This window comes from Silene latifolia, chromosome 8 (assembly GCF_048544455.1).
Source record: "Silene latifolia isolate original U9 population chromosome 8, ASM4854445v1, whole genome shotgun sequence".
Lineage (NCBI taxonomy): Eukaryota > Viridiplantae > Streptophyta > Magnoliopsida > Caryophyllales > Caryophyllaceae > Silene > Silene latifolia.
This window is the reverse complement of record NC_133533.1, coordinates 3,898,961-3,925,128: the sequence shown is the minus strand read 5'-3', so window position 1 is coordinate 3,925,128 and position 26,168 is coordinate 3,898,961. Positions and strand designations below refer to the sequence as shown.

Genomic DNA, 26,168 nt, shown 5'->3' with positions numbered 1-26,168 from the left:
GAGTGCACATATAAAGAAGAGCAAAACCCCGGAGTATGGGAAGTATACACCGACGGGTCCTCCACGACGAACAGCTCAGGAGCCGGCATCCTTATCATCAGCCCAAACGGGAACGAGTTTGAGTACGCCTTGAAATTTACCTTCTCGGCCTCAAACAACGAATCCGAATACGAGGCGGTGATAACTGGAGTTGAGTTAGCTAGAGCCGCCGGGGCGGAACATATCATTTTGAAAACAGATTCACTTTTAGTGGCTAATCAAATCAGAGGAGAGTACGAGACTCGAGACGACGGGATGGTAAGATACTTGGAAAGGGTAAAAGCTGACACTTCAAAATTGAAATCTTTTCAGATACAATGCATTCCCAGGTCTGAGAACAACCAAGCCGACGCTCTCTCAAAACTCGCCAGTTCAACCATCAAAAATGTCAGTCGAACCGTGCTGGTGGACATCAGGAACACCAAAAGCATTACTGAGACCGTCGGCATGGTGGGCGACATAGAGACCGAGATGACGTGGATGACTCCAATAATGAAGTACAAATTGACAAATGAGTTACCGGAGGACCGCAGTCTCTCGCAGAAGATAAAGAGGATCGTAGCAAGGTACTTGGTGTTTGAAGAAGAATTATACATGAGGTCCGTGGTAAGGCCACTCTTGAAATGTGTCGGCCCAGCCGACGCGGAGCTAATACTGACAGAAATTCACGAAGGCATCTGTGGTCATCACATGGGGGCAAGAACACTAGCCCACAAAGCTCTCCGAGCCGGCTACTTCTGGCCCACCATGCTTGAGGATTCCAGAACCAAGACCAAAAAGTGCAACAACTGTCAAATGCATGCTCCGGTGATACATGCACCTTCCCGAGACCTGCAGCCGGTACTTAGTCCCCTCCCTTTTGCACAGTGGGGGATGGATCTGCTAGGGCCATTTCCAACGGCATCCAGGGGAAGAAAGTACTTGATCGTCGCCGTTGACTACTTCACCAAATGGGTTGAAGCTGTGGCGGTACCTGCGAAGACCACGGCCGCCGTAAGAAAGGTAATCTGGGAAAATGTCATAACTCGTTTTGGGTTACCCCAAGTCATGGTATTTGACCACGGCCGAGAGTTTTGGAGTGACACAATAATGAACTGGTTGGAAGAACTTGGTATCAAATTTGCATACTCCTCCGTCGCCACCCACGAGCAACGGACGATGACGGAGGCAGCCAATAAAACAATCCTCAACGGTTTGAAGAAGAAACTTGAAGACCTAAAGGGAAGATGGGCCGATGAACTACCCGGCGTCCTGTGGTCCCTTCGAACCACGGAGAAAGAAGCAACGGGGTACAGTCCATTCCACTTAGTCTACGGGTCCGGCGGCCCCGCAATTGAAGCGGCGGTGCGAGCATTCGTAACGGCCACCTTTAACCCGGTTGAAAATGATGAAGGTCTGAGAACCTCCCTAGACCTGGTCGAAGAAAGTCGAGATACAGCACGCCTCAGCTTGGCAGTATACCAAAACCAGTTGAGAAGAGCCTACAACCGAAGAGTCCACAAAAGGGACTTGAAAGTAGGGGATCTAGTCCTACGAAAGTCAGCCGCCACCAACAAAGGAAACATTCATGGTAAATTAACGGCCAACTGGGAGGGTCCCTACAAAGTGGTTAAAGAAATGAGGCCGGGTACATACCGGCTGACCGACATAGAGGGTGTGCCTTTGATGAGCCATTGGAACACTGACAACCTAAGGAAGTACTTTGTGTAGCGGCGGAGGTGTCCAAACCCATTGTGGGCACCCCAACGCGTGATATTATCTAATGAAGAATCATCCAAGTTTTCCATCAAAGTGCTTGTCCTCTCCATAATCGTTTCGAGGTAGACGCCGACGGTTAAAACCGGGCAGTCACCCCAAGAAGTAGAAGAAACGTATACTCAGTGCAGTTGAGACGCAATTCTAGCCGCCTCGGCCAACCGAAGGCCCGGCAGAGGAAGCGATCAATATGTTTACAGATACGCTAACATGTTCACAACGGCAGTTGGGAATCGCAAATCGGACGCCTCGGCAAGACCGAGAGTGAAAGAGGAAGCGACAGACATGCCAACATGTTTAAAGACGTTAAGTACAGTTGAGACGCATTCTAACTACTTCGGCCAACGCCGAAGGTAAAAACAGAAAAGAAAAAGAAGCGCTCAATTAATAACGCAAGAAGACAAGTGGAAAATCCGCTAACATGTTCACAACGGCGGTTGGGAATCGCAAATCGGACGCCTCGGCAAGACCGAGAGTGAAAGAGGAAGCGACCAACATGCCAACATGTTTAAAGACGTTAAGCCCAGTTGAGACGCATTCAAACTGCCTCGGCCAAAGCCGAAGGTAAAAACAGAAAAGAAAAAGCGCTCAATTAATAACGCAAAAAGACAAGTGAAGAATGGTGATCAAAACCCCGGCAAAACCGAGGGCCAGTAAGACAAACTTTATTAAAAAAGATTACAAGGAGAATACAGACGACGGCCGTCCCCATAGGGATAAGCCGAACACAACCTACCAAAGTTTTTACGAAAAACACAAGGAAAGGAAAAGCAAAAGGTTACAGACATGTCAATAAAGCGCCAAAAGATGGCAGGGAAGCAAGGCTTAATAATTGGCCCCCGAACAGCTAAAGCTATCCGAGATGCCGGGTGAACCTGGTGACAACCGCCCGTCTCCCTATGCCTGTTGCTGCTCGCCACCGGCGACATCAGCAGTATCATCCTTGGTGGGTGACCCAGAAGATGACTGGTCAGCCTCAGCTTCAGCTGCCCTCATTCTCTCAGCCTCCTCATGGGCCGCCTTCGCAACTTCAGCACGAACCGCTTTCTCCGCAGCCTCCTCCTCCTCTTTCTTCACCTTTGCCTCCTCAGCGGCCTTCGCCTCCGCGGCCTTCTCTTTAGCTTCGAGCTTGTCATCCAACAGCTCGTCAAATTTTTGCCACGGAAAGGAGCCATCAAGAAAGAGCTCCCCTATCACTTCCCTGGCCGCTTCTTCGGCCAAGTTCCGGTATTGGGCGCACATGTTAGGGAGAATCTCGCCTTGGAGCTTCTCAATGTCCTCCTCCCTCTGGGCGATGACAGCCTCTTTATTCCGAACCACCTTCCCCTGGGCCTTAAACATGGACTTCCATTCGTCCCTCTTCTTAGCATTGAAGTCGGCGACCTCCTGAAGCTTGTTACGCTCCTCCAGCAGCTTAGCAGTTTCAGCCGCCGCAGCCTCGGCCTTGGCTCTCTCAGCGAGGACTACCTTTTCAGCGTCCTCCCTAAGTTTTCTCTCAGCATGGACTGCCTCTTCGGCCTCAGCCTTGGCCCTCTCAGCTTTCTTCTCCGCAGCAGCGAGTTCAAGCCTGAGCCGCTCTAGCTGTGGGGCAGCTTCAGCCATGGTCTTTTCTTGCTACACAATGAGAGCACCGGCCACATCAGCCCACTTCGACAGCAGCCTGGCCAAACTCAGGCCCTCCGACCTAATCTGGGCGTGGGTAGGCTTCGGGAAGGAGGAGACAACGCTGGCATCTTTACCACCCGTCTGCACAGGACGCTTCTCAGCACGCCGATCAGCAGTGTGTCCGGCAGACGAAGGCGGTTTATCTACAAAAAATTCAATCAAGGCATCTGTGTCAACATTCATGGACATACCAGAAAGCCTGTCATCAGGAACGCCTAATGAACCGGCCAAATCTAAGCTACAGGTTAAATCTGTACCAAGCTTGGCCTTCTTGGCCGGAGGATCCATTTCTTTGCCGGAGGAGTGAGCGGCGTGCAAGAGCAGGCAAAGCAATGACAAAGCGCAATGTTAGCGGTCGTCTCTTTTCTCTTACGAAAGAGAGGAGACTCATCTGCCACGGTGACCTCATCCTCGGCAAAAATATCGACGATCTCCACCGTCACCTTTTGGACTGAAGGGAGTGGAGGTGGAACTGATGCCGACGCCGTCGCCGCCGAAGACTTTGTTTTCCGCGTTCGGCGCAAAGATGTTACCAAAGAACCTTCGCTGGGCGCCGACGTATCTAAGCCCTTCAGCTGCTGATCCATGAGATCATTCGGCGCCGGTCTACGATCACGGGGCTGGGCCTTAGGATGCAATTCAGCAACGGTCTTGTCTTTGGCAAGCCCCATTCTCCGGAGGATATCCTCAGACAGGTCTGGGTCAAAATGGTCTGCAAAAGGAACGAAACAAGAGTTAGTGAAAGAAATAAATCAAAGTTCAAGAAACAGAAACATTAAAAGCAGAATGGGCCTCACACCGACCCCACTCACCCCGTCCGAGGGCCGGTATGAGGCCGACATGGCAGAGCAGCTCATCCTGAAGAATGATCTGCGTCGGGGGAATCCATCTCTTCGGCACCCCATTCTTCTCCGCCTCAAAAATGACCTCATCGCAGACTTCTCATTCGCATTAAGAGGGACCTTGCTGGCGTCCATCTTAAGCTTACTCCGGGTGACCCATTTGTCGTGCTCCGCCTTACTCTCGCACCGCAAATTCACTTGGTGCTGGAAGGACCGGGGCAGCGGATAGTCATCCGGCACCTCAACGTACACCCACCGCTCCTTCCAGTCCTTGCAGGAAGAAAGCTTATCAACATAGACGTACCCCGCCTCCGTCTGAACGCTGTACCATCCAATGCGACCAGGGGCTGACGGCCGAAGGTGATGAAGCCGGCGGAATAAGTTAACCGTCGGGACCTCCCCCTTGAAGAGGCAGAGCCACACAAAGCCGACTATAGTCCTAATGGCCAACGGGTGCAGTTGGGCCACGGCGACGTTCATGGCTCCAATTATGGCCATAACGTATTCATTCAGCGGAAACCGGAGCCCGTACTCCAAGTGACGGATGTATACGCCGATGCAGCCCTTGGGAGGGCAACATACGGCCTGACCCTCCTCAGGGATAACAATTTTGTATCCCCTGCCGAAGTGGAAATGGCCCTCGAAAAGCGTCTCGCCAGAACAACTGGCAAACTTGTGGGTCCAAGCACGGTCAGGGCAGACCTTACAGGCGTCGCCGTGATCCATGATGTACTGCCTCCCCTCATTAGGACGAGTCCTTCCAACATCATCACCGTCATCATCATCATCATCATCATCCTCCTCCCATTCCTCCAAAACTCTTGGATCAACCTCAGGAGAAGGAGACCTAGGACCTCCAACGTTCAACGGAGTGACAACCAATACCTCCTCCTCATCAGAACGCGACGGGGAACCCCCCGGCGCAGGCTTACTAGGTCCGGCACCAGCAGAAGACATGTTCACAACAAAAACTTAAACAATTGAAAAGTTGGAAAATTTGTTTGTTTACCTTGGGAAGAGTGTCACGCCGAGTAACGATTCTGAAGATTAGAAGAGAGAGAAGCCCTTTGAAAAGTTTAGAGAGAAGAAAATTTTAGAGAAAATGAAATTGGTGGCCAATTTCAGGGGCTAACTGCCCTATTTATAGAGGAAAGCCCATGAAGAAGGACCAATCAGGGCACAGCCCATGAAACGTCAGCCAATCAGCAAACAGACACGTGTCAGACATGCAACCATGGAATGTCAATCGTCGCAACAGTTGAACGTCAATCAACGCAACAGGGACCAAACGTCTTCAACACGCCCCTTCATATCTCTCTGCCTATCCATCTTCCTCAACAAACTCCTAAGTATCCGTTCTCCGCCGGCCACTTGATCAACCAAGCCAGATAGCACCGGCCGGGGCAATCGTAAAAACAACCTAAGCACTCTCCACCCTGGTCTCGGCCAGCGTCATTTTCTTTTCCACATCGGATGTCCATTACACAACCATGTGGAGGGGGGATATGGTACGGCCATAACATGACCAAGCCGAGGTAGAAGAAGCCGGGGCAGAAAATTTTTCAAAATTGCGCAGAATACGCTCAACACTCATCGAAGGTCCATACCACGGCATAGACTACGCTGGGGGCAAATTGATGGGGCATATTCTGCACCCGCTGACCGAGTCAACATACTGAGCAAGGTCAAAGATATCCAAAGCAAAGTCAACACCTTGGACAACCTAGCCAACGCAGCCTGTCGGCCTGTCACTTGGGTCCCGGCTAGGACAACTAGCCAGCCGGGGCACATATCCGCGTACTCATATCCAAGACCCCTCGGCGGCGAGTCAACAGGGCCCGCCGGCCTGCCATGGGTCCCTCGGCCGAGGGTAGATCAGTCTTTCCACCTGCTAGCCACTTGGCCACTTGGCCACTACGTGACAAAAGGTAAAAGCCTATAAATACTCCTCAACCCTCATTGAGGAAAGGATCCACAATTTAACCTAAACACCTCATAATCTGGTAATATCTTCCTTATCTCTCTACAATATATAATTCGCCAAGTAGCACACAACTTCTCTCTTTAAGTTTACTGACTTGAGCGTCGGAGTGAGTACGCTCGGCCAAAGCCGAGCCCTCAGTTTGTTCACTGTTTCAGGAGACCGAAAGGAGGATTCAATCGAAGACGTCATTCTACAAGCCACGAGTGGTAACAAACATCTGCTCCGTAATTACACCCGGAACAATTTGTATATATGTAAACTCTAAACTGAGATATTATTACAAATTACAAATAAAATAAAGCATAAAAATCCAATCTTAAAGAAAAAAAAAAAATTTAGAAAAATGGCATTGCCTGAAATTATATGCTTAAAATCAGTGTACAATAACAAATACTTGCGTTATCGATATGAAAACATTCAAACTCATGGCCTTCTTCAATTTTCCGGTGACAAAGCTTCGGTTGGATATGCCCAATTCGATGTTGTTCCAGCTCGATGTGGAGATGGCCTAGTCCACATCAAATCGCGATATACTAATATGTCCTTAGTCAGATAACACTTTATATACACTCGTAAATTTTTAAATATGAACTTACGGAGTAATATTTATGTTTTATTTTATATGAGTAGTAACCATACATATTTGAAATAGTTCCACGCTCGTGTCCTACGAATCCCAAATTAAATTTTGGGATATTCTATCGTGTAGTCGGGAATTATGATCGGTCAAGCTTTATTCGTTCAAAAAGCTTTGACCAACCATAACTACTGGCTACGAGTTCAAAAATTGGTGATTTTTTTTTTCAAATTCAAGGCCTTGACGAGATAATTGGTTTGAAAAAAAATTGCCGTTTTCTGAACTCATAACAGAGAATTATTGTCGGTCAAAGTTTTTTTGGGAAAAACGAAGGGTACACCTTAGAAAACGAAAAAGTTCAGGGCTACACGAGAGAATATTCCTTAAATTTTAATAGTGACATGAGAATATGAGTTATATGTTGTCATTGTTCATTTTTTTAGGTGGTCGCCTAATCATTATTGGATAACGCCGTCGGCGGATGAACCAAATGAGAACAAAGGCGAGTGGTCATGTACGTTGTTCAAGCCCATAATCATAGAAGACGGTGCAACCAAAAAGGCTAGACTTATGCACGTCCAACTCGGCCATTACGCGTGCCTATGGCGAATAGGAGAGCCATTTGATTCGTGTTTGTTTGCAGGATCGAAGGACACTGACCACGACTCATGCGACATTTTCAACATTATAGACTGGTCATCCGCTCTGAAATTACCTAAAAATGTGGCATTTAAGGGAGATAACGGAAAATACATAGGCGCATTCTCACATAACGGAAGGCCGTGTTTTCAATTTTCGTTTGATGACCCTAATGACCCGAAGGTTGCGCAAGAAGTGTTTGGTACTCGTGATGGTTCCGTGTATATAAAATCGAAGTTTTATGGCAAGTTTTGGAGGCTTGACAAGGATGATTTAGTTGTGGCGGACGTAATTGAGCCTAATAATATTGATAATCATGCTAGTGCAATGTTTAGGCCTAATGTGATTGACCTTAACGTTGTGGCTCTATTAAATATGTCTAAGACATGGTTCATTAAACGGTACACTTCGAAGGGGTATAAGGACTTGTTGAATGCCGCTACTCAATCTGTGGATCGCTTTGCTACATTAGAGGTCAAAGACTTGGGAAAATGAAGTTGGTAATGGTTCATGGGTTAAGTATTATTTATCATCTTAATTTGTTTAGTAATAAAGGTTACTCAAAACCTTCATCTTGATTGTAGTATTTATGGTGTTCAATCATTCAAAAAAATGGTTATTTTCTGCTTCACGGCTCTGTTTGGTAAAACTAGTTGAAATGATAGTCGAAAATTGAAAAGTTAACTGATCACCTAGAAAACATGACTGATAATTAAGTTAAGATAGCTGAAAGTTAGGAGTAATTAATAAGGTAACTAACTATATAAAAATTGTTGACAAACGAGCTCAAAAGTTAGCTGATTTTTGGTAAAATGACGAAAAAAAGGATATGATTATTTAATATTACAGTTTTGTTCATTTAAGTTTACTTAATGTAGTTGCTATTTCATATACAAGACTGATCCGAGCAACCGTCCGTATGATTTACGGACGTTTTTTGTCGCGGGACCCTAAAATCTCGAAAATCGTGTATTATACACTTAAATTTTGGCAGTTTGGGAAGTCTTACCGAGTCATGTTTGTTTTCCTACAGTTGACACGCTTCATGAGTTACCGTATTCGATTTCTACCCTAATAACAAGTATTTATCTATTTTTAAGGAGCAATCGATTTTCGTTTCAGACTCATTTATCGCGTACTGGCACCATCAAATATCCTCTATTGTTTCTCAAAAATTGTGTGGATGCTTTACCTGACCCGAGAAACAATTCCTATGATTTACGGACATTTTGTTTCGGGACCCTGAAATCCCGAAAAACGTGCATTATAAACTTCAATTTGAGCCGTTTGGAAGGTCGTATCGAGTCATTTTTCTTTTCCTCCCAGTTTTTCTACAATCCGTATGATTTACGGACATTTTTGTTACCGTATTCGATTTTCAGCTCTAAATAAGAAGTTTTCATCTATTTTTAAGGCGTACTTGATTTCCGTCAAAAACTCGTTTATCGCGTAACGACAACCTCAAATGTCCTTTGTTGCTTTTCAAAATTTGTGTGGCTGTTTTATCTTACCCGAGGAACCGTTCGTACGATTTACAGACATTTTTGTTCCGGGACTCCGAAATCCCGAAACCCGAGTATTTGAGCCGTTAAAGAGGTCTTACCGAGTCATTTTTGTTTTCCTCCAAGATTTTATACCACATGTCAACGTTCGCTTCATGAGTTATCGTTGTCGATTTTCACCCCTAAATAAGTAGTATTCATCTATTTATAAAGAATATCCGATATTCGTCCGAAACTAGTTTTTCGCATACCGACACACTCAAATGCCTTATGTTTCTTCTCAAATTTGTATGGTTGCTTGATCTGACCCATGGAAACCGTCCATATGATTTAAGGACATTTTTGTTCCGGAAACCTTAAATCTCGAAAACCGTGTATCATACACTTACATTTGAGCCGTTTGGAAGGTCGTACCGAGAACCTTAAATCTCGAAAACCACGTGTCAGCCGTCAGGGATCGCTTCATGAGTTACCGTATTCCACTTTCAGCACTAAATAAGAAATATTCATCTATTTTTAAGGCGTACTTGATTTTCGTCCGAGACACGTTTATCGCGTACCGGCACCCTCAAATGTCCTTTAATGCTTCTCAAAATTTGGGTGGCTGTGTTATCTGACCTGAGACATTTTTGTTCCGGGACCCTGAAATTCCGAAAACCGTGTATTATACACTTAAATTTAAGCCGTTTTGGAGGTCGTACGGGGTCACATTTCTTTTCCTCTCATTTTTTCGACCACGTTTTAGGGGTCATTTCATGAGTTAGGCGTATCTAAATTTCGTCCGAAACTCGTTTATCGCGTACCGGCACCTTCAAATGTCCTCTGTTGGTTCTCAAAATTTGTGTGGTTGCTTTATCTAACCCTAGAAACTGTCCATATGATTTAAAAACATTTTTGTTCCGGGACCCATAAATCCCAAAAACCGGTGTATTATACAATTATATTTGTGCCGTTTGGGAGGTCGTACAGGGTCATGTTTCTTTTCCTCCAAGTTTTTACCACGTGTCAGGGTTCTTTCATGAGTTATCATATTCGATTTTCAGCCCTAAATAAGTAGTACTATTCTATTTTTAAGGCGTATATGATTTTCGTCTAAGACTCGTTTATCGTGTACCGGCACCCTCTAATGTCCTCTATTGCATCTCAAAATTTGTGTGGCAGCTTTATCTGATCCGAGAAACAATACGTAAAAATTTCGGACATTTTTGTTCCCGGACCCTGAAATCCCGAAAACCGTGTATTATACACTTAAATTTAAGCCGTTTTGGAGGTCGTACCGGGTCATTTTTCTTTTCCTCCCAGGTTTTCTACCACGTATCAGGGGTCGCTTCATGAGTTACCATCGGGTCGAATCAATCGGGTCGGGTTGATTTTTACAGGTCTATTAATACAAGTTTCCTTTTTGTATAAGATAATATTTTAATTACTAAAATTTTAAATGTTTTTATATACTTGTAGAGGGTAATAATAGGAGCATAAATTCTTATATAAGACGGGAGTATCCATCTCAATAAACTTAAAAGTATAATGGTTAGATATTAGCAAATAACTTTATTTATCTATACAAATGAGATGTTATTTGACCCGTTTTAATTTTAAGAAGTATATATATCGATGCCTTATGCCTAGATATTAGCAAAAAATCTTTCGTATCTATGCAAATGAGATGTTATTTTGCTCATTTTAATCTTTACAGATATATCAGTTTTAAGAGAAACTAATCGTAAAATGAGACATGTCTCGTAAAATTTAAAGAGAGTCGGTAAAATCATAAAGTTGCATAGCACGTTGTTTCCATTGTATTGTAACAATGTCGTTGTCACATGATTGGTTGTATATATGACTCATCATATACAATAATTCATTATGCATAAAACGTGACGGAAAATATGTGGTTATCTTACAATATGTTTGTAATATAAGTTTGCTAAACAACCTCCTCTAAATCCACCATTATTATCCAAAGAAATATCAAATATATTGAAATTATTATCAAATACTCCGATCCGTATTACTTAATCAACTTTCAATGGCTTGCGGATGTCCGACTTACAAGCTTTACTGCAAAAGGAAGGGAGCTAGTGATGAGAAAGATTATTGTGTCACTGTTCGAGATGACAAATTGTGTCTTGCACTTCCAAGTAACTCTGATCCTGCCCAGGTAATTTAAAACCGTCTTCGACTACTTAAATTATTTCCGTCTTTACCGTTATTCTTGCTTAAAACCATCTTAACCTACTTACAGCTACCTATACCTGGCAAATGGGTTAATCAGGTCGGGTCAACTCGGTTTTGTTGAATTTGGGCCAGATCAAGTGGGTTGATACCAAGTTATTTAAGGATAGCGGTCAGTGTGCGATAATAAACATTCTGGTCGGCTCAATTTGGTTTCGATTCATATAAGTCATTTATTCAGGTGCGGGTCGGGTTCGGGTTATTCAGGCAGAGTATATAGCCTTTAATTTTAAGCTATAAGTAAAAAATGAACCTCAATGCATTAAAAAAGGTCATTTTAAACTTAAGACGATCTCAAATAAAATTTCGGGGTGTAATTATTTGTTTTCCATCTTGTTTTGTGCTTCATTTTCTCATGGTTTGTGTTTGTAGTTGTGGCAAAAATTCGAGAACCGGCACTCTGGATTTATGCTGGTTAATAAAGCCACCGATAAGTCCGTTAAATACGAAGGTCAAGGTGATGAGGTAACTTACCGTTAAATCTTTTGTTTTTCTCAATGCATTCTGCTTTTATCTTTTTTTTTTTTTTAATTATTTGATCCGTCTTTAAAAAGATTTTGTGTTTTCCATGTAATGAAGTTAATATTGGTGAACAAGCCTATTTACGTTGATAAAACGGTCGTGTGGGATGAAAGTGAAGATATAAAATCGGGATATAAATATATAAGGACACAAACCGATCATAACATGGTTATGGATGCTTGGGAACGCGAGGTCTCGGATGGCGCGAAAATTTCAATTTACCCTGAGAAGAAGAATGCCAATGATAAAGACAATCAGCTCTGGAAATTCGTCCTCGCATGTAAGACATTTTATTAAATAAAACCGTTGTACAATGTACGACATTAAATCGTTATTCTATTGATTTACTAACATAATTAAATTGTTGTTTTGTCGAATTGCTTAATTGCAGGATTCTGATTTTGTATGAACTCGACAAGAAGATTGTTGGATAATTGGCAGTCTATTATTATTAAGATTAAATGTATTCCTATTTGGCATAATAAAAAGCATTATATACAAATTGATGCGACACCGAATTGTATTAGTCACTAGTACTTGACTATGTCTAGTGTTATGTACTCCGTATGTGTATTGTATCTTCATGTAATAATAACAAGCATTCGTACTAACGGATGTGAGTAATGTTTTGATGGAATGTTTGTATGACTATATTGTTACGGCCTAGAATTGTCTAAAACCGGAGCTGTGTGTTAGGCTCCGGGCCCGGGTCCCGGACACTGGAAAACGAAATATATGTATATTTTGTTCACTTTATTCGATAATAACAATAACTGATTCAATTAACCAAAATTCAAAAGGTATACAAATACAAAACAATGCAATATAAGTATCACAAGTTTTATCAATGGCCCACATTAATGTATTAATAATATCAGCTAGTCTTGCTATAAACTGATATATCCGTTTATAGCTAAAGACGGGTTAAATGTCTTAAAAATGGTGATATTTTTTGTCCCCACCATTCCACTTGTTACTTGTCTTATTATGAACTAGTATTGGTGTCCGGCTTCGCCCGGGCTACCTCTACTTACCATTAAATTTTCTTTTCATTAAATAAAATTACTTAAAGTTGCATAACCCATAAATTTATCATTAATATATTTTTGTATGACATATCCTAAAATTACGATTAAATAAATTTTGAGACAAATTCACTACTCCCGCTATTAATATTTTACTCTTATTAATGGAACAATAGTAATAACATTTCACTACTTGCCCGTAATCATTATTACTTTCACTACTCCCGCCGTAATTATTGTTACTGTCACTACTGCCGCATTAATATTGATAATTTCACTACTCCCGACTTTCACTATTGCCGCATTAATATTGATTATTTCACAATTCCCGTTGTTGTTTCTACCACTTTCACTAATCTCGCTGATAAAATTGTTAATTTTACTATTCAAATGAGTGATTACTATCATATAATTATATATGTCCAATGTTACTACAATTCTTTTCTTTACTGACGAAATTACTTTTACTACTTAGGCATGCAATTTTAAGAGAATTATATATTTATATAAATATATTACATATATGCATTCAATCAAATCGAAAGAATTATGCAATAATATATTTTTGTATGTTAAATAATTAACATTTCTATACATATAATAAACTATAAAATTTAATAAAATTGCATAGATTTTAAATTTAATATATAATTTTATGATGATAATAATTAATACCATAAGTGTACATGCTTATACTAATTAATTATTTTATTTTAAGGAAATTGACCATCTTCTAGTTTTTTATAAATATTTAGGAAAGTTACCAAGCATCTTTTTTCTTTCCTTGAAATTGACCATCTTAATTAATTATTTTATTTTAAGGAATATGACCATGATTTAGTCTCTTACAAATGTTTAGGAAAATTACCAAACTTCTATATAATTTAGTTTTAACCCAAACTATATAATATTTGCATTGAGATCCCTTAATCGGGTCCATCACACGGTGCTAGTGATTTAAAACTATATAGTATAATTAATTTGTATAACTTTCTTTAATTACATTGAAGTCCCTTGATTTTTGGAATTAATATATAGTATTGATATGGTATTGTATTTGATTCGTTTTTAGTTATAAACGGATATGTTTCGTCTAAAATGAGGTTTAAAGTAGTGGCGCATTCACAATATGAATGTGATGTTACTGATTTATGATAGCTAGGTATCACTGAAATATAGCTATACGTTGGATACGTGAAAACAAGCTCGTCCCCTGGTCTACCACCAAATATCCCTATCGCAAGTTTTATCGATGGTCCACAATAATGTATCACAATCTCAAGGACGTGTTCTATTGAAAGTAGATCTGTTAAAAGATGACCGACCTGAAAAACTGATCGAAATCCGTCTGAAAATAACTCGCTTTTTTCCAATCCGAAAACGACCCGACCTGATAATAACTCGCATATTTGGGGTTAAGACACATCAAACCCGTGACCCGACCTGAAAATAGGTAAATTTATTAAAATTTTATATTTAATGCAACAACAACAACATCAGAGCCTTAATCCCAAAATGATTTGGTGTCGGCAGACATGAATCATCCTTTAGAATCGTCCATGGGTAAACGCACACCTAAATGCGAAAAAAAATAGAAAAGAAAAAGAGAACAACAAAACTACAAAAGGAGTGAAACATAATTTAATACAAATAAAAATTAACATAAAATGAAAAAAAAAATCAACTTTAATTTTTTTGAACAAAATATGCTTATACTTATTTTAAAGCATAGTTTTATTATTACATGATTAATCACTCGAATGATTACCATACAAATATAGTCGCTGCTTGTCATGTACTGATATTTCGTATAACGTTGTGATATTGAATATACTATGGAAAAAGTGTTTACTCTTACTAACAACATGTATTACACATTTTCACTAAATAATTATAAAAATTAAGAATAATTATATGTTTATAATTAAAATTAAAGAAAATAAATATTTTTAAAATGGCGTTAATAAAATTAAAGAAAATAAAATACTTTTAAAAAAATTTAACTTAAAATTTTTTTGAATAAAACATGCTTATACTTATTTTAAAGCATAGTTTTATGACATGATTAATTACTCGAAATTGGGCTCCATATAAATATGGTCTACTCTTAGAATGGTTGTTCCTATTTTAGACATTTTTTTCCGTATAAATGCCCTACTGTAATGGTGATTCTGACCACTGGGGGCACCGGCCAAAGTAAATCTAACATTTCTGAAGATTGGACGGAGGAAGTAGTTGTACAATTATATTTAGGGTGATGATATAATTCTATTACAAAGGTTTATGTAATAATAAACATATTTGTACGAACATCAACAACAACATCATACCCGCCTTAGTTCAAAATAATTTGGAGTCGATTTACAATCCTGAAATGAATCATCATTTGGAACCGTCTGGGGTATCCAATTGGGCTCGACAATATATCAGTAAGTGGATCATACATTCAATGTACTACCACCAATTTTTAATTTCTGAGCATTATAATAAAGTTTTTGAGTTTTGTTTTAAAAATTATGACTTTTACTATAAACTTTCTGAGTTCATTCACTAAAACATTAAGCTCAAAAAATTTACAATAAAACTCAAAAATATTACATATAAACTTCGTTAAATTTGGGCTTTGACGAAAAAATTAAAATGTTAGTTATAAACTTTAATAAGCCCAGAAAAATACACATATGCTCAAAAACAAATAAAGTTTGAGGTAATAAGCTCAGAAAAAATATAGATATGTTCAAAAACAAATAAAATATGAGGTAATAAAATGTATATGGGTAACATATTTCAAACATAGGATTTTAGTTTTTAAAAATTGGATTATGTCCACCATTGATTCAGTGGTTGAATATTATGCATTTTAAATTTATTTTTAATCCAACCTAATCATTAATTTAGAATCATTCATATAGTTAAATTTATACATTGACTCTTCTAGAACTTTAAACTTCTACAATAGTGCTCAGTATGTAAGCTGAATGTCAAATTGTCTAATCTTAGTTTCTGAAAGATAGAGGTTATTACATGCTTAGAACTACACTTAGTTTCTGAAAGAAAAACTACATCATACATATTATTATTATACAACATCGCTTTGAGTTTATTGATTGTAGGAGCAAGCGAATCATTAAAACCCTACAATTCTACGAGATGAGTCTCATTTAGAGTGAGGGGATTGATCTGGCTCAATCCTCGCAAAATCATCCTCTTTGACATCAGAGTCAGAACTAGAAACCATCATGTCATCATTATGAATAGCCAAATGGAAAGAGCTGCCTCCGAGTTCCAGGTAGTATATAATACTCCCTCCATACCACACCAAAGATAACAGTTGATTTATCACATTTGTCGAGGCATGTTTTGTAACGTGAATAACTTTAGTTACACACTATTAAAAATTATAAAAAATTGATATTCTTATGCATTCATGACAATAAATCTAACAAGATCTCACATGACTATATTTTGTCTTATAGATTAAGAATAGTATCAAAGATTCCCTACGACCATGAAGAATGCCAAAATCAATTGTTACCTTTGGTGTGATATGGAGGGAGTATAAAACAACAATAATAGAGTACTTTAAGTAAACTGCATAAGAATGTCAAACCGTCTTAAACTTCTATAATAGTGCTCAGTATATTTTCATTTTTCAATAATAAATTTGCCAATGTTAAAATTAGTAAGACATTCAAACTTGAATGGTTAAACGAATGTTGAAGAAAGGTAGTGAAACGTGCGATATCTATGGAAGTCGTTGATTCTTTGACTCGTTTTATCTTAAAACGGATACGGATATATCCGTCTTAAGAGACTTATTGATTTTTTTTTTTTTTTTTTTTTTTTTTTTTGCTACATCAAAATCTAAAGTCTAGGTCGGCCGGGAATTATCTCTTTAAAATTTAAGAGCCAATAAAATCATAGAGTTGCATGGCAAGTTTTTTCAATTGTAATGTAATGTCCATGTCACATTAGTACATAACCCGTCTTTTTATAGTATCCAAACAAGGAATGGTCCTTCCAACGAAAACCATATATGAAGATACACGAAATCGTTGTATAAGAGAATTACCGATAATGAAGATATTACTATGATTCTAAATCTGGCATTATCCCAAGAAAAATGACAATTCTTTTATATAGAATCCAATAAAGGAATGGCCCTCTCAACGAGAACCACATACGAAGAAATTACTATTCATTATGTAAAACGTGACGAACTATTCATTCATTCAATTAGGGTTTCATCTTACACTATATAAGTTACCTAAACAACCTCTCTAAATCCACCAACATACAAAGAAATATCAAATATATAGAGAGAGAGTATCAAATATTATTTATCAAATTTCAATGGCGGACGATTGCGGATGTCCAACTTCCTTTTACAGGCTTCACTGCAACAGGAAGGGGAAAGATGATGAGAAGGATTATTGTGTCACTATTCGAGATGACAAATTGTGTCTTGCATTTCCAAATGACTCTGATCCTGACCAGGTTTAAAACCGTCTTTCCAGTTATTCTTGTTTAAAACTGTCTTAAACTACTGACATTATATATAGTCTTTAATTTAAAGCTATTAGTAAATAATAAACCTCATTGCATAAAAAAAAAGATATTCTACGTGATAACCTCGTGTTTTTTTATTTTCTACATAGTAACCACGTTTTTAAACAAAACGTCTTTGACTAGTCATAATTCACGATTAAAACTTCTGAACGCGGCGATTTTTTTCAAATAAACTGGTTTTACGAGATTTTTGATCTGGAAAAAAAAAAGATTTCAGTATCTAAACTCGTGGCAAGAATTATGGCCAGTCAAACTTTAAACTTTGACTAACCGTATCTCTTTGTAGCGTATTCCGAAAGCGACATTTATTTTTTCAAATTAACCGCGTTAATGATATCTTTGATTTGAAAAAAAAATCGCCGCTTTCGGAACTCATGGCTGTGAGTTATGGCCAGTTAAAGACGTCTTTGGTGAAAATGCGGTTATCATGTAGAAAATAAAAAAAAAATACGGAATTACCACGTAAAATATCCAAAAAAAAAAACATTTTAAACTTAAGACGGTCTTAAATAAAATTTTGCAGTGTCATTATTTGTTTTATGCTTCGTTTTCTCATCGTAGTTGTGGCACAAAGATGAGAGGGGCAGCTGTGGATTTATGCTGGTTCATAAAGCCACTAATAAGGCCGTTAAATATGAAGGTCAAGGTGATCAGGTAACTTAACTTATTATCCGAGCTCATATATATTTGTTCTAAAAAATACTATACTTGATTATGAAAAATTTAACTTTATGAAAAATTATTAAAGTTCGTCTCAATAAAATCCTTGAAATTTTGTACGAGTAATGCGACTCATATATCGTGATTATTGTTGAATATAATTATATAAAGAAGGATTTGTGTGTCATATATAATGCATGCATGCAGTTGGAATTGGTGTACCAGACAATTTGCCCTGAGAAATCGGTGTTGTGGTCTGAAAGTGGAGATATAAAATCAGGATATAACTTTATAAGGACACAAAACAATGTTAATATGGTTATGGATGCTTGGACCGGCAACATATTCGATGGCACTATCGTTTCAATTTTCCCCCAGAAGAGGAATGACAATAGTCCCGAAAATCAGCTCTGGAAACTCATCCTTGCATGTAAGCGACATTTATTAAATAAAATCGTTGTACAATGTAATAATGCTTGTACGACATTGAATGAGGTGTATTATCGTCTTATCGTTGTTTTGTCCAATTGTTTAATTATTGCAGGATGAAGGGTATGAACTCAAGACGAATGAAGATTGTTGGATAATTGGAATGAAGTCTTTTAAATTTAAATGTATTTTTATTTGGAATAATAAAAAGCGTCATATACAAATTGATGCGATAAAGTCATTAGTACTCGATTATGTCTTTGTTATGTATGTGTATTGTATTTTCCTATAATATTAACAAGCATCCATACTAACGTTTCACACTATATAATGGAGTATACATTTGATATACAATTTTTTTAAAAAAAATATGCAATTTGGAATAGTACATAATTAAAATCAATGAGAATTAATATGATTGAGATTTAACGTTTACGCTCATTTATTAAAAAAAAAAAAAAATTGGAAAAATTGTGAGCATCATATTAATAAATTCCCTCAAATAAATAGATACAAGAGTAAAAAGAATTTTGTATGATTTACTTATTTTCTTAGAAATAATAATATGAATTAAGTGATTTAATACAATTGAATCGAACCACTTATTTTAAAATGGAATTGTTTGCCTTATTATTCACTACTTTTAGCCAATTCTTAGAGTTGTTCCACTCAGTAAGGATCATCTGTCCCATTATTGTGTCCCATTGTGTGTGTCACTCCACTCACCTTTTGACATATCACTTGTTTCAAAATAAAATATTGCAATAATTATATTAGTTTGTTGATGTGTTAGAACATGATTGGAGTGGCACACACATTGGGACACCAAATGGGACAAAGGATCCCGACTCTATTCCACTACTCCTATTTTAGGCATGTTAAGAGCAAGTCCAATAGTGTAGCTTAGGGACCTGCTTGCAATTTCTAGTTGCTACACCATTGGAGAAGGTCATGAAGATTGGCTTGGCTTAAGCTTGTTGCAAGCTACTTGCTTATATGGCCCCACAATTATCAATCAACCAATAAAAAATATTTCAATAAATTTTTGATTTATTATTATTATTATTATATTTATATTATTCAACAAAATCTATTGCTGCTACTACTACCTCTAATTCTCTAAACGTATGGCTGCAATATAGCCTATATTTGTTCCATGTTAACAAACAATCCCCTAAGAGAATTTGCTTAAAAAAAGGCATGAAAGTGCAAGAAAAGATGTCGAGCGATACTTTGGAGTTCTTCAAGCTCGTTTTGCAATTGTCCGTGGAGCCGCTCGGTGTTGGCATAAATCTACGTTACATGATATAATGGATGCGTGCATCATAATGCATAATATGATTGTCGAGGCTGAGAGACATACATACTTAAGAAATTTTAATCATAGTGCTTTTTGGGAAACCGGTACTATTGATGTTCAACAAGGGCATATTGGAGATTTTCGAAATTTTCTTTCTATGGATGCATGCAAACATCCGAGATAGAAATTTTCATCACCAACTAAAAGCCGATTTAGTGGAACACATTTGGAAGTCATCCCATTTAATGGATTAACGGTGCTCCGCCGCAACAACTCATCAATTTTCTCGTATTTATTGTATGTTTTAATTAACAAAATAAAATTCATTAAGTTTTTTTTTTATGCTTATGGAAAAATAATTTGATATGTGGGTCCCATCAAGCTAGTATTAAAGCTAACTAAACCATTGGAATTGTTTACTAGTTTAGAATGGTTGTAGCTTGTGGATTTGCCAAGCTAGTTGATTGTTGCTTACCATTGTACTTGCTCTTAGAGCAACTTCAATGGTCCCATATAAGGACTTGCTTGCAATTATTATAAATTATCAAGCATGTTGCTTACCGTTGGAGTATAAAAATATGTTACCGCTTGTAAGCTGATCATGTAGCTTTGTCAAGCTACGTAGCTTGAAATGAAATACAGTAAGTAACTACAAAATAATAAAATAATTTATATTATAATATTTATATGTTACGTGGGGCCATTTAAGCTACATCTATCGTAGTATGCCATTGGAGGATGTTGTAGCTTGAAAGCATTGTTGCTTAGAAAAATAATGGGGTAAGACAAACTACAAAGTTTTGTAGTTTGTCATTGGAGTTGCTCTAAAAATAACGGATTTTTTCTATGGTACCCCTGTGGTTTATCACTTTGTCCATGGTACCCCTGTTTTTAAGAACTAGGTTTGGTGCCCGGCTACGCCCGGGCTACCTTTATTTAACATTTAAATTTTATTTTCTATGAAATGTGATTTCTCTAAATTTGGTTAACACATACATTTATAATTTATATATTAAAATTATGATGAGAGGTAAAATTAATCAACAAATTATGAGACACGTTCACCTCTCCCGCTGTTAATATTATTACTTTCACTACATCCCCTGTTAATACTATTACGTTCACTACTTCTTCGGTTACTGTTGTTTGTTTTACTATTCGTGCTATTTTTACGGTTAACCCGTTAGTTTTGTCAAGCTCGTATATTTAAATAAATTAATATTTTCTTAAAATCGAATTGTTAGTTAATTTTTCATTCTCTTTCCGTTGTTCTTACTGTTACTTTCATTAAATGTGTTGTGACTACTATTACTTTCACTTCTCCCGCCGTCATTATTTTTTCTATCACTACTCCCGCATTTATTATTGTTAATTTCACTATTCCCGTTGCTGCTTGTATAACTTTCACTACTCATGTTGCTATATATATTATTGTTATTGTTCCGGGTGTAAATCCAGAGCAGATGTTTGATACCACTCGTAGCTAGTAGAATGATGTCCTTGCTAGAATCCTTCCTGCGGTCTCCTGAAACGATGAACAAACTGAGGGCTCGGCTTCGGCCGAGCGTACTCACTCCGACGCTCAAGTCAGTAAACTTAGAGAGGTAAGTCGTTGTTACTTGGCTAAGAGTGTATTGTAGAGAGATAAGGAAGATATTACCAGATGAATAGTGGTTATTAGGTCCATTTGTGGATCCTTTCCTCAATGAAGGTTGAGGAGTATTTATAGGCATTCACCTTTTGTCACGTAGTGGCCAAGTGGCCAAGTGGCTCATTAGGTGGAAAGACCGTTTTACCCTCGGCCGATGGACCTGAGGAGGCTAGCCGAGGGTCTTGGATATGAGTACGCGGATATGCGTCCCGGCTGGCTAGTTGTCTGGCCGAGACCCAGGTGACAGGCCGATGGATTGTGTCGGCTAGGCTGTCTAAGTCGTTGACTTTGCTATGGATACCCTTGACCTTGCTCGATATGTTGACTTGGTCAGCGGTGCAGAATATGCCCCATCAGTTATTGTTGCTTTTACTACTCACATGGAAGGTTACTGTCATAATAGTTGATTATCTAGTTGTATTAGAGTTATATATTTAAATAAATCTGAAATATTAAATTAGAATATTATTTAAGAGTAATCATTATTATTTACTAATTAAATTACAAATCTAATGAATTATGGAATATTATATTTTTTGAAAATCTGAATTGATTTACTTACCTTTAAATAGTTTCCAAAATATAACATATACTTATATTATATTTATGTATGTTAAATAATTAACATATTTATATACTAATTAATACCATAAGTGGGACCCGTTTATTTAAGAAAACTCGCCATATTCTAATATTCTCTAAATTTATACTTTTAACCAAAACTATATAATATTTACATTGAAGTCCCTTGTTCAGGTCCATCACACGGCGCTAGCGATTTAAAACTATATAGTATAATTAATTTGTATAGATTTATTTAATTACATGGAAGTCCCTTGGTTTCTGGAATTAATATATAGTATTGATGTGTCTATGGTACCCTTGAGATTTGTTGTTTGTGCCAATGGTACCCTTGTTGGGTTATGGGCGTTAAATTAAGACTAACGGAGTTAGATTAAGGCCAATAACTTTTTTGGCAGGAAAATTTGTTTTTTAACAACTTTACTAAAAAATGGAGTTTGCACCAAATGCCCCCGAGGTTTGCAATATACCATTTTCTCATCCAACAGCTATTCATCATCTTCTTTTTCACTATAATAAACACATTCAACACCTCCATTGAACAACTTCATTCAAAGTTCATGTCACTAAAACCCTAATTAAATAGGAAAAATCAATGCATGTTTAAGGAAAATTACAATCATCAAATCACTATTAAGCATATAGAATATCATGTTAATTTTGGTTTGACGAAAAATTTGATAATCTATTTCGGAAAAAAATCGTACCTTTTTTATGAAGATAACCTTTGATGAGTAATCAACAACAAGGAAGAGATTTAATTTGCTTACAATCAAAACGAAGAAGATAAATTAAGGAGAAATTTTGTTGGATATGAATGAATTAAGGAAGAACTTTGTTGAAGGTGGAAAAAAAAAAAAAAAAAAAAGAGTACACAGGAAGCTTTATGGTTCTTTAGGGTTTTTGGTCTAATGTGTGTGATAAAAGAGGATAAAGGGGATTAATTAGAAGTATAAGAGTCATTAGGAATAGGTTTTCCTGCCCAATTGTGGACTACTAACGGAAATAGTAACGGCAGTGGCACACTAGGCACAAATAATGAACCTCAGGGGTACCATAGATACATTTTTAAAAAGAAGAGTACCATGGACAAATTGACAAACCATAAGGGTACCATGGGAAAAAAACCATAAAAATAAATGTTCTACTTCAATGGTGATCCTCACCACTGACCAAAGTAATTCTAGTAAACCAAAGTTATACATATGATTAAACTAAACTAATGAATTGGATCTTTATTAAAGTTGTTAGATTATGGGTGTAGTAGGTTGATTTTATCTCTCTTGTACCAGAAAAAATGGAATTGGATCTTTATTAAAGCTCACATTTTACCAGAAAAAAAAAGGGTTTTTCTCTCTTGTACCTTTAAATTTTTCACTTTTCTAAGCTGTACTCTCGCGTATCACAGATTACTAATTGTACCCCTAAACTTCAATCTACCATATTTCGTCAAATGTTGGCGTTAAGTGCCAACATGGCATACATGGAATTTCATCAATTACCTTATCAGCTCCTAATTTTTAATTAGTTTATCAATTACATCTGAATGTATCAATAATATTTTCAGTGGTCAACTGTTATTTCAACTAGTTTTACCGAAGAGAGCTAAACAAGGACTTATCCAATTATCTCGTTAAATTTAAAGAGGCACGTTTTTCCCATTGTAATGTAATGTTGATGTCAATGAGTACATGATTCATCATCTATGATAAATTCATTTTCCTTATGTAAAACGTGAAAGAAAATATGTGGTTATCTTAATTCTTACACTATATATAAGTGACCTAAACAACCTCTCTAAATCCACCATTAATTATTGTGTATCCAAAGAAAAATCAAATATATTGAAATTATTAAATACGGAGTATTACTTTTAACTTTTAATGGCTTGCGGATGTCCAACTTACAAGCTTTACTGCAGAAGAAAGGGAGAAAATGATGAGAAAGATTATTGTGTTACTGTTCGAGATGACAAATTGTGTCTTGTACTTCCAAATAACTCTGATCTTGCCCATGTAATTTAAAACTGTCTTCGACCACTTAAATTATTTCCGTCTTCCTAGTTATTCTTGCCCATGTAATTCATGGTCTTTAAATTAAAATAAACTATCGATAAATGAACCTCATTGCCTAAAAAAAGCCATTTCAAACTTACGAGTTAAGACGGTCTCAAATGAAATTTCAGAGTACGTCATTATTTGTTTTTCAACTTGTTTTGTGCTTCATTTTCTCATGGTTTGTGTTTGTAGTTGTGGCAAAAATTCGAGAACAGACACTCAGGATTTATGCTGGTTCATAAAGCCACCGATAAGTCCGTTAAATATCAAGGTCAAGGTGATGCACTCCATGCATTTTGCTTTTGTCTTTTTTTAAAAAAAAAGAATTATTTGACCTGTCTTAAACTTAAGACGTATACATCCGTCTTTAAAAAGATTTTGTGTTTTTCATATAATGCATGCAGTTGATATTGGTGAACAAGCCTATTTATCTCGATAAAACAGTCGTGTGGGATGAAAGTGAAGATATAAAATCAGGATATAAATATATAAGGACACAGATCGATCCTGATATGGTTATGGATGCATACACGGGTATCATCGATGATGGGACCAAAATTTCAATTTACCCTGAGAACAAGAAAGTCAATGCTCCACCAAAAGAGAATGCAGATAATCAGCTCTGGAAATTCATCCTTGCATGTAAGACATTTTATTAAATAAAACCGTTGTATAACGTATGACTCTTATTTGCCACTTATTGTTGTTTTGTCGAATTGCTTAATTGCAGGATTCTGATTTTGTATGAACTCAACAAGAAGATTGTTGGATAATTTGTAGTCTATTATTAAATGTATTACTATTTGGAATAATAAAAAGCATCATATACAAATTGATGCGAGACGGATTGTATAAGTCACTAGTACTCGACGATGTCTAGTGTTATGTATGTATGTGTATAGTGTATTGTATCTTTCTATAATAACAAGCATCCATACCAATTACCAACGGATGTGAAGAATGTTTTAATGGCCGCTTAGTATGACTATATTTTTTTTTTTTTTTTTTTTTTTTTTTTTTTTTTTTTTTTTTTTTTTTTGATGACGAGGAGGTTGGATCCTCCCGGATCTGACCCCACCCCCTTAGGCGCCGTGTCTGTGAGTTCTTTTCCATGGGGATTATTCCTCTCAGGGCGTCGGTCAGGAAAGTGTTCATCTAGGGAATCGAACCCAGGACCTCGCAATTCCTCCTTAGGAGGCTTTGAGGTTACCCTGGAATTCCACTAGACTCACACATCTTGGGTTAGTATGACTATATTGTTGTGGCCTATATATCATGCTATTTATTCTCCTTTAAAACCGTCTTATACAACAATTATCTATAATAGATAGATCTATTAAATACCGCATTCACAATATGAATGTGATGTATGCTAGTAATGCCACGATGATTTATCCCCCCACAAGAAAGAATCGGAGACAATTATTAATATGATCGATCAATAGGATTCCCGATGGTTGACCGCTAAATTGATCAAGGACATCTTCGATTCAATGAAGTGAACTTAGTTTTGTTATTCACGCGATACTATTCTTTTGTCTTCATCTATACAAATAGTAATATTTAGCCCGTTTTAGCTATTAAATTGATATCTTCATCTTAAATAAGAATTTGTGATCCAAAATTGGGGGTCTATGTTCAGACTCCTAAAACATGTGGCCTTTAAAGGTGAAATGGGAAGTATTTGGGCGCCTATACGTAGAGGTGGCAATCGGGTCATTCGGGTCATATCGGGTCAGCATACCCTTTCGGGTCGAGTCGGGTTCGGGTCATTATCGGGTCGGGTAATTTTGGGTCAAATGATATATCGGGTCGGGTCGGTTCATTATTGGGGCCGATAACTTAATTGCATTACTACAATTTTTTTACCATTAAATTTAGTTTTGAACCTATTATTTGGTTTAATTACTTCATTACTAAGTCAAATATATCAATTTAAACACAAAATCACTTTCATTTTGATCAAAATTAAACTTAATAATTGTCGGATCATCAGTTTAATCGGGTCAGTATCGGGTTGGGTCAATATCGGGTCGGGTCTGGGTCGGTCACTGATTATCGGGTCGTGTCGGGTTACGGGTCGTCATCGGGTCAGGTCGCAATATTTCCGGGTCGGGGTCGAATCGGATCAGACT

At 37.6% G+C, this 26,168-nt stretch overlaps 3 protein-coding genes across 5 annotated transcripts; all 3 read left to right on the top strand.

The window, feature by feature from the left end:
- Positions 1 to 6,628: 6,628 nt before the first annotated feature.
- On the top strand, positions 6,629 to 7,996 carry LOC141594468 (uncharacterized). Its single transcript, XM_074414484.1, has 2 exons — positions 6,629 to 6,825; positions 7,306 to 7,996. Exons 1-2 carry the CDS (start codon positions 6,629 to 6,631, stop codon positions 7,994 to 7,996), a joined length of 888 nt encoding a protein of 295 aa, XP_074270585.1.
- Positions 7,997 to 10,829: 2,833 nt separating this feature from the next.
- Positions 10,830 to 24,928, top strand: LOC141596071 (ricin B-like lectin EULS3). 2 transcript variants are annotated; one of them, XM_074416092.1, is made up of 4 exons: positions 10,830 to 11,164; positions 11,611 to 11,703; positions 11,818 to 12,040; positions 12,152 to 12,397. In XM_074416092.1, coding segments are annotated over exons 1-4 (450 nt in total). In that variant the 5' UTR covers positions 10,830 to 11,032; the 3' UTR covers positions 12,154 to 12,397. The 2 variants fall into 2 exon arrangements, with proteins under 2 accessions (XP_074272193.1, XP_074272194.1); XM_074416093.1 differs by lacking the exon at positions 12,152 to 12,397 and adding an exon at positions 24,764 to 24,928 and having other exon boundaries at positions 10,834 to 11,164.
- LOC141596070 (ricin B-like lectin R40C1) lies at positions 16,978 to 24,739 on the top strand. 2 transcript variants are annotated; one of them, XM_074416091.1, is made up of 4 exons: positions 16,988 to 17,282; positions 17,916 to 18,008; positions 18,222 to 18,444; positions 18,559 to 18,758. In XM_074416091.1, coding segments are annotated over exons 1-4 (462 nt in total). In that variant the 5' UTR covers positions 16,988 to 17,138; the 3' UTR covers positions 18,561 to 18,758. The 2 variants fall into 2 exon arrangements, with proteins under 2 accessions (XP_074272191.1, XP_074272192.1); XM_074416090.1 differs by lacking the exons at positions 18,222 to 18,444; positions 18,559 to 18,758 and adding an exon at positions 24,438 to 24,739 and having other exon boundaries at positions 16,978 to 17,282.
- Positions 24,929 to 26,168: the final 1,240 nt, after the last annotated feature.

Coding starts and splice junctions, on each gene's coding strand:
- LOC141594468 (XM_074414484.1), top strand. CDS start 6,629: ATGGCATTGCCTGAAATTATATGCTTAAAATCAGTGTACAATAACAAA. Junction 6,826..7,305: donor AAATCGCGATATACTAATAT/GTCCTTAGTCAG, acceptor TCATTTTTTTAG/GTGGTCGCCTAATCATTATT.
- LOC141596071 (XM_074416093.1), top strand. CDS start 11,033: ATGGCTTGCGGATGTCCGACTTACAAGCTTTACTGCAAAAGGAAGGGA. Junction 11,165..11,610: donor GTAACTCTGATCCTGCCCAG/GTAATTTAAAAC, acceptor TTGTGTTTGTAG/TTGTGGCAAAAATTCGAGAA. Junction 11,704..11,817: donor ACGAAGGTCAAGGTGATGAG/GTAACTTACCGT, acceptor CATGTAATGAAG/TTAATATTGGTGAACAAGCC.
- LOC141596070 (XM_074416090.1), top strand. CDS start 17,139: ATGGCGGACGATTGCGGATGTCCAACTTCCTTTTACAGGCTTCACTGC. Junction 17,283..17,915: donor ATGACTCTGATCCTGACCAG/GTTTAAAACCGT, acceptor TTCTCATCGTAG/TTGTGGCACAAAGATGAGAG. Junction 18,009..24,437: donor ATGAAGGTCAAGGTGATCAG/GTAACTTAACTT, acceptor TAATGCATGCAG/TTGATATTGGTGAACAAGCC.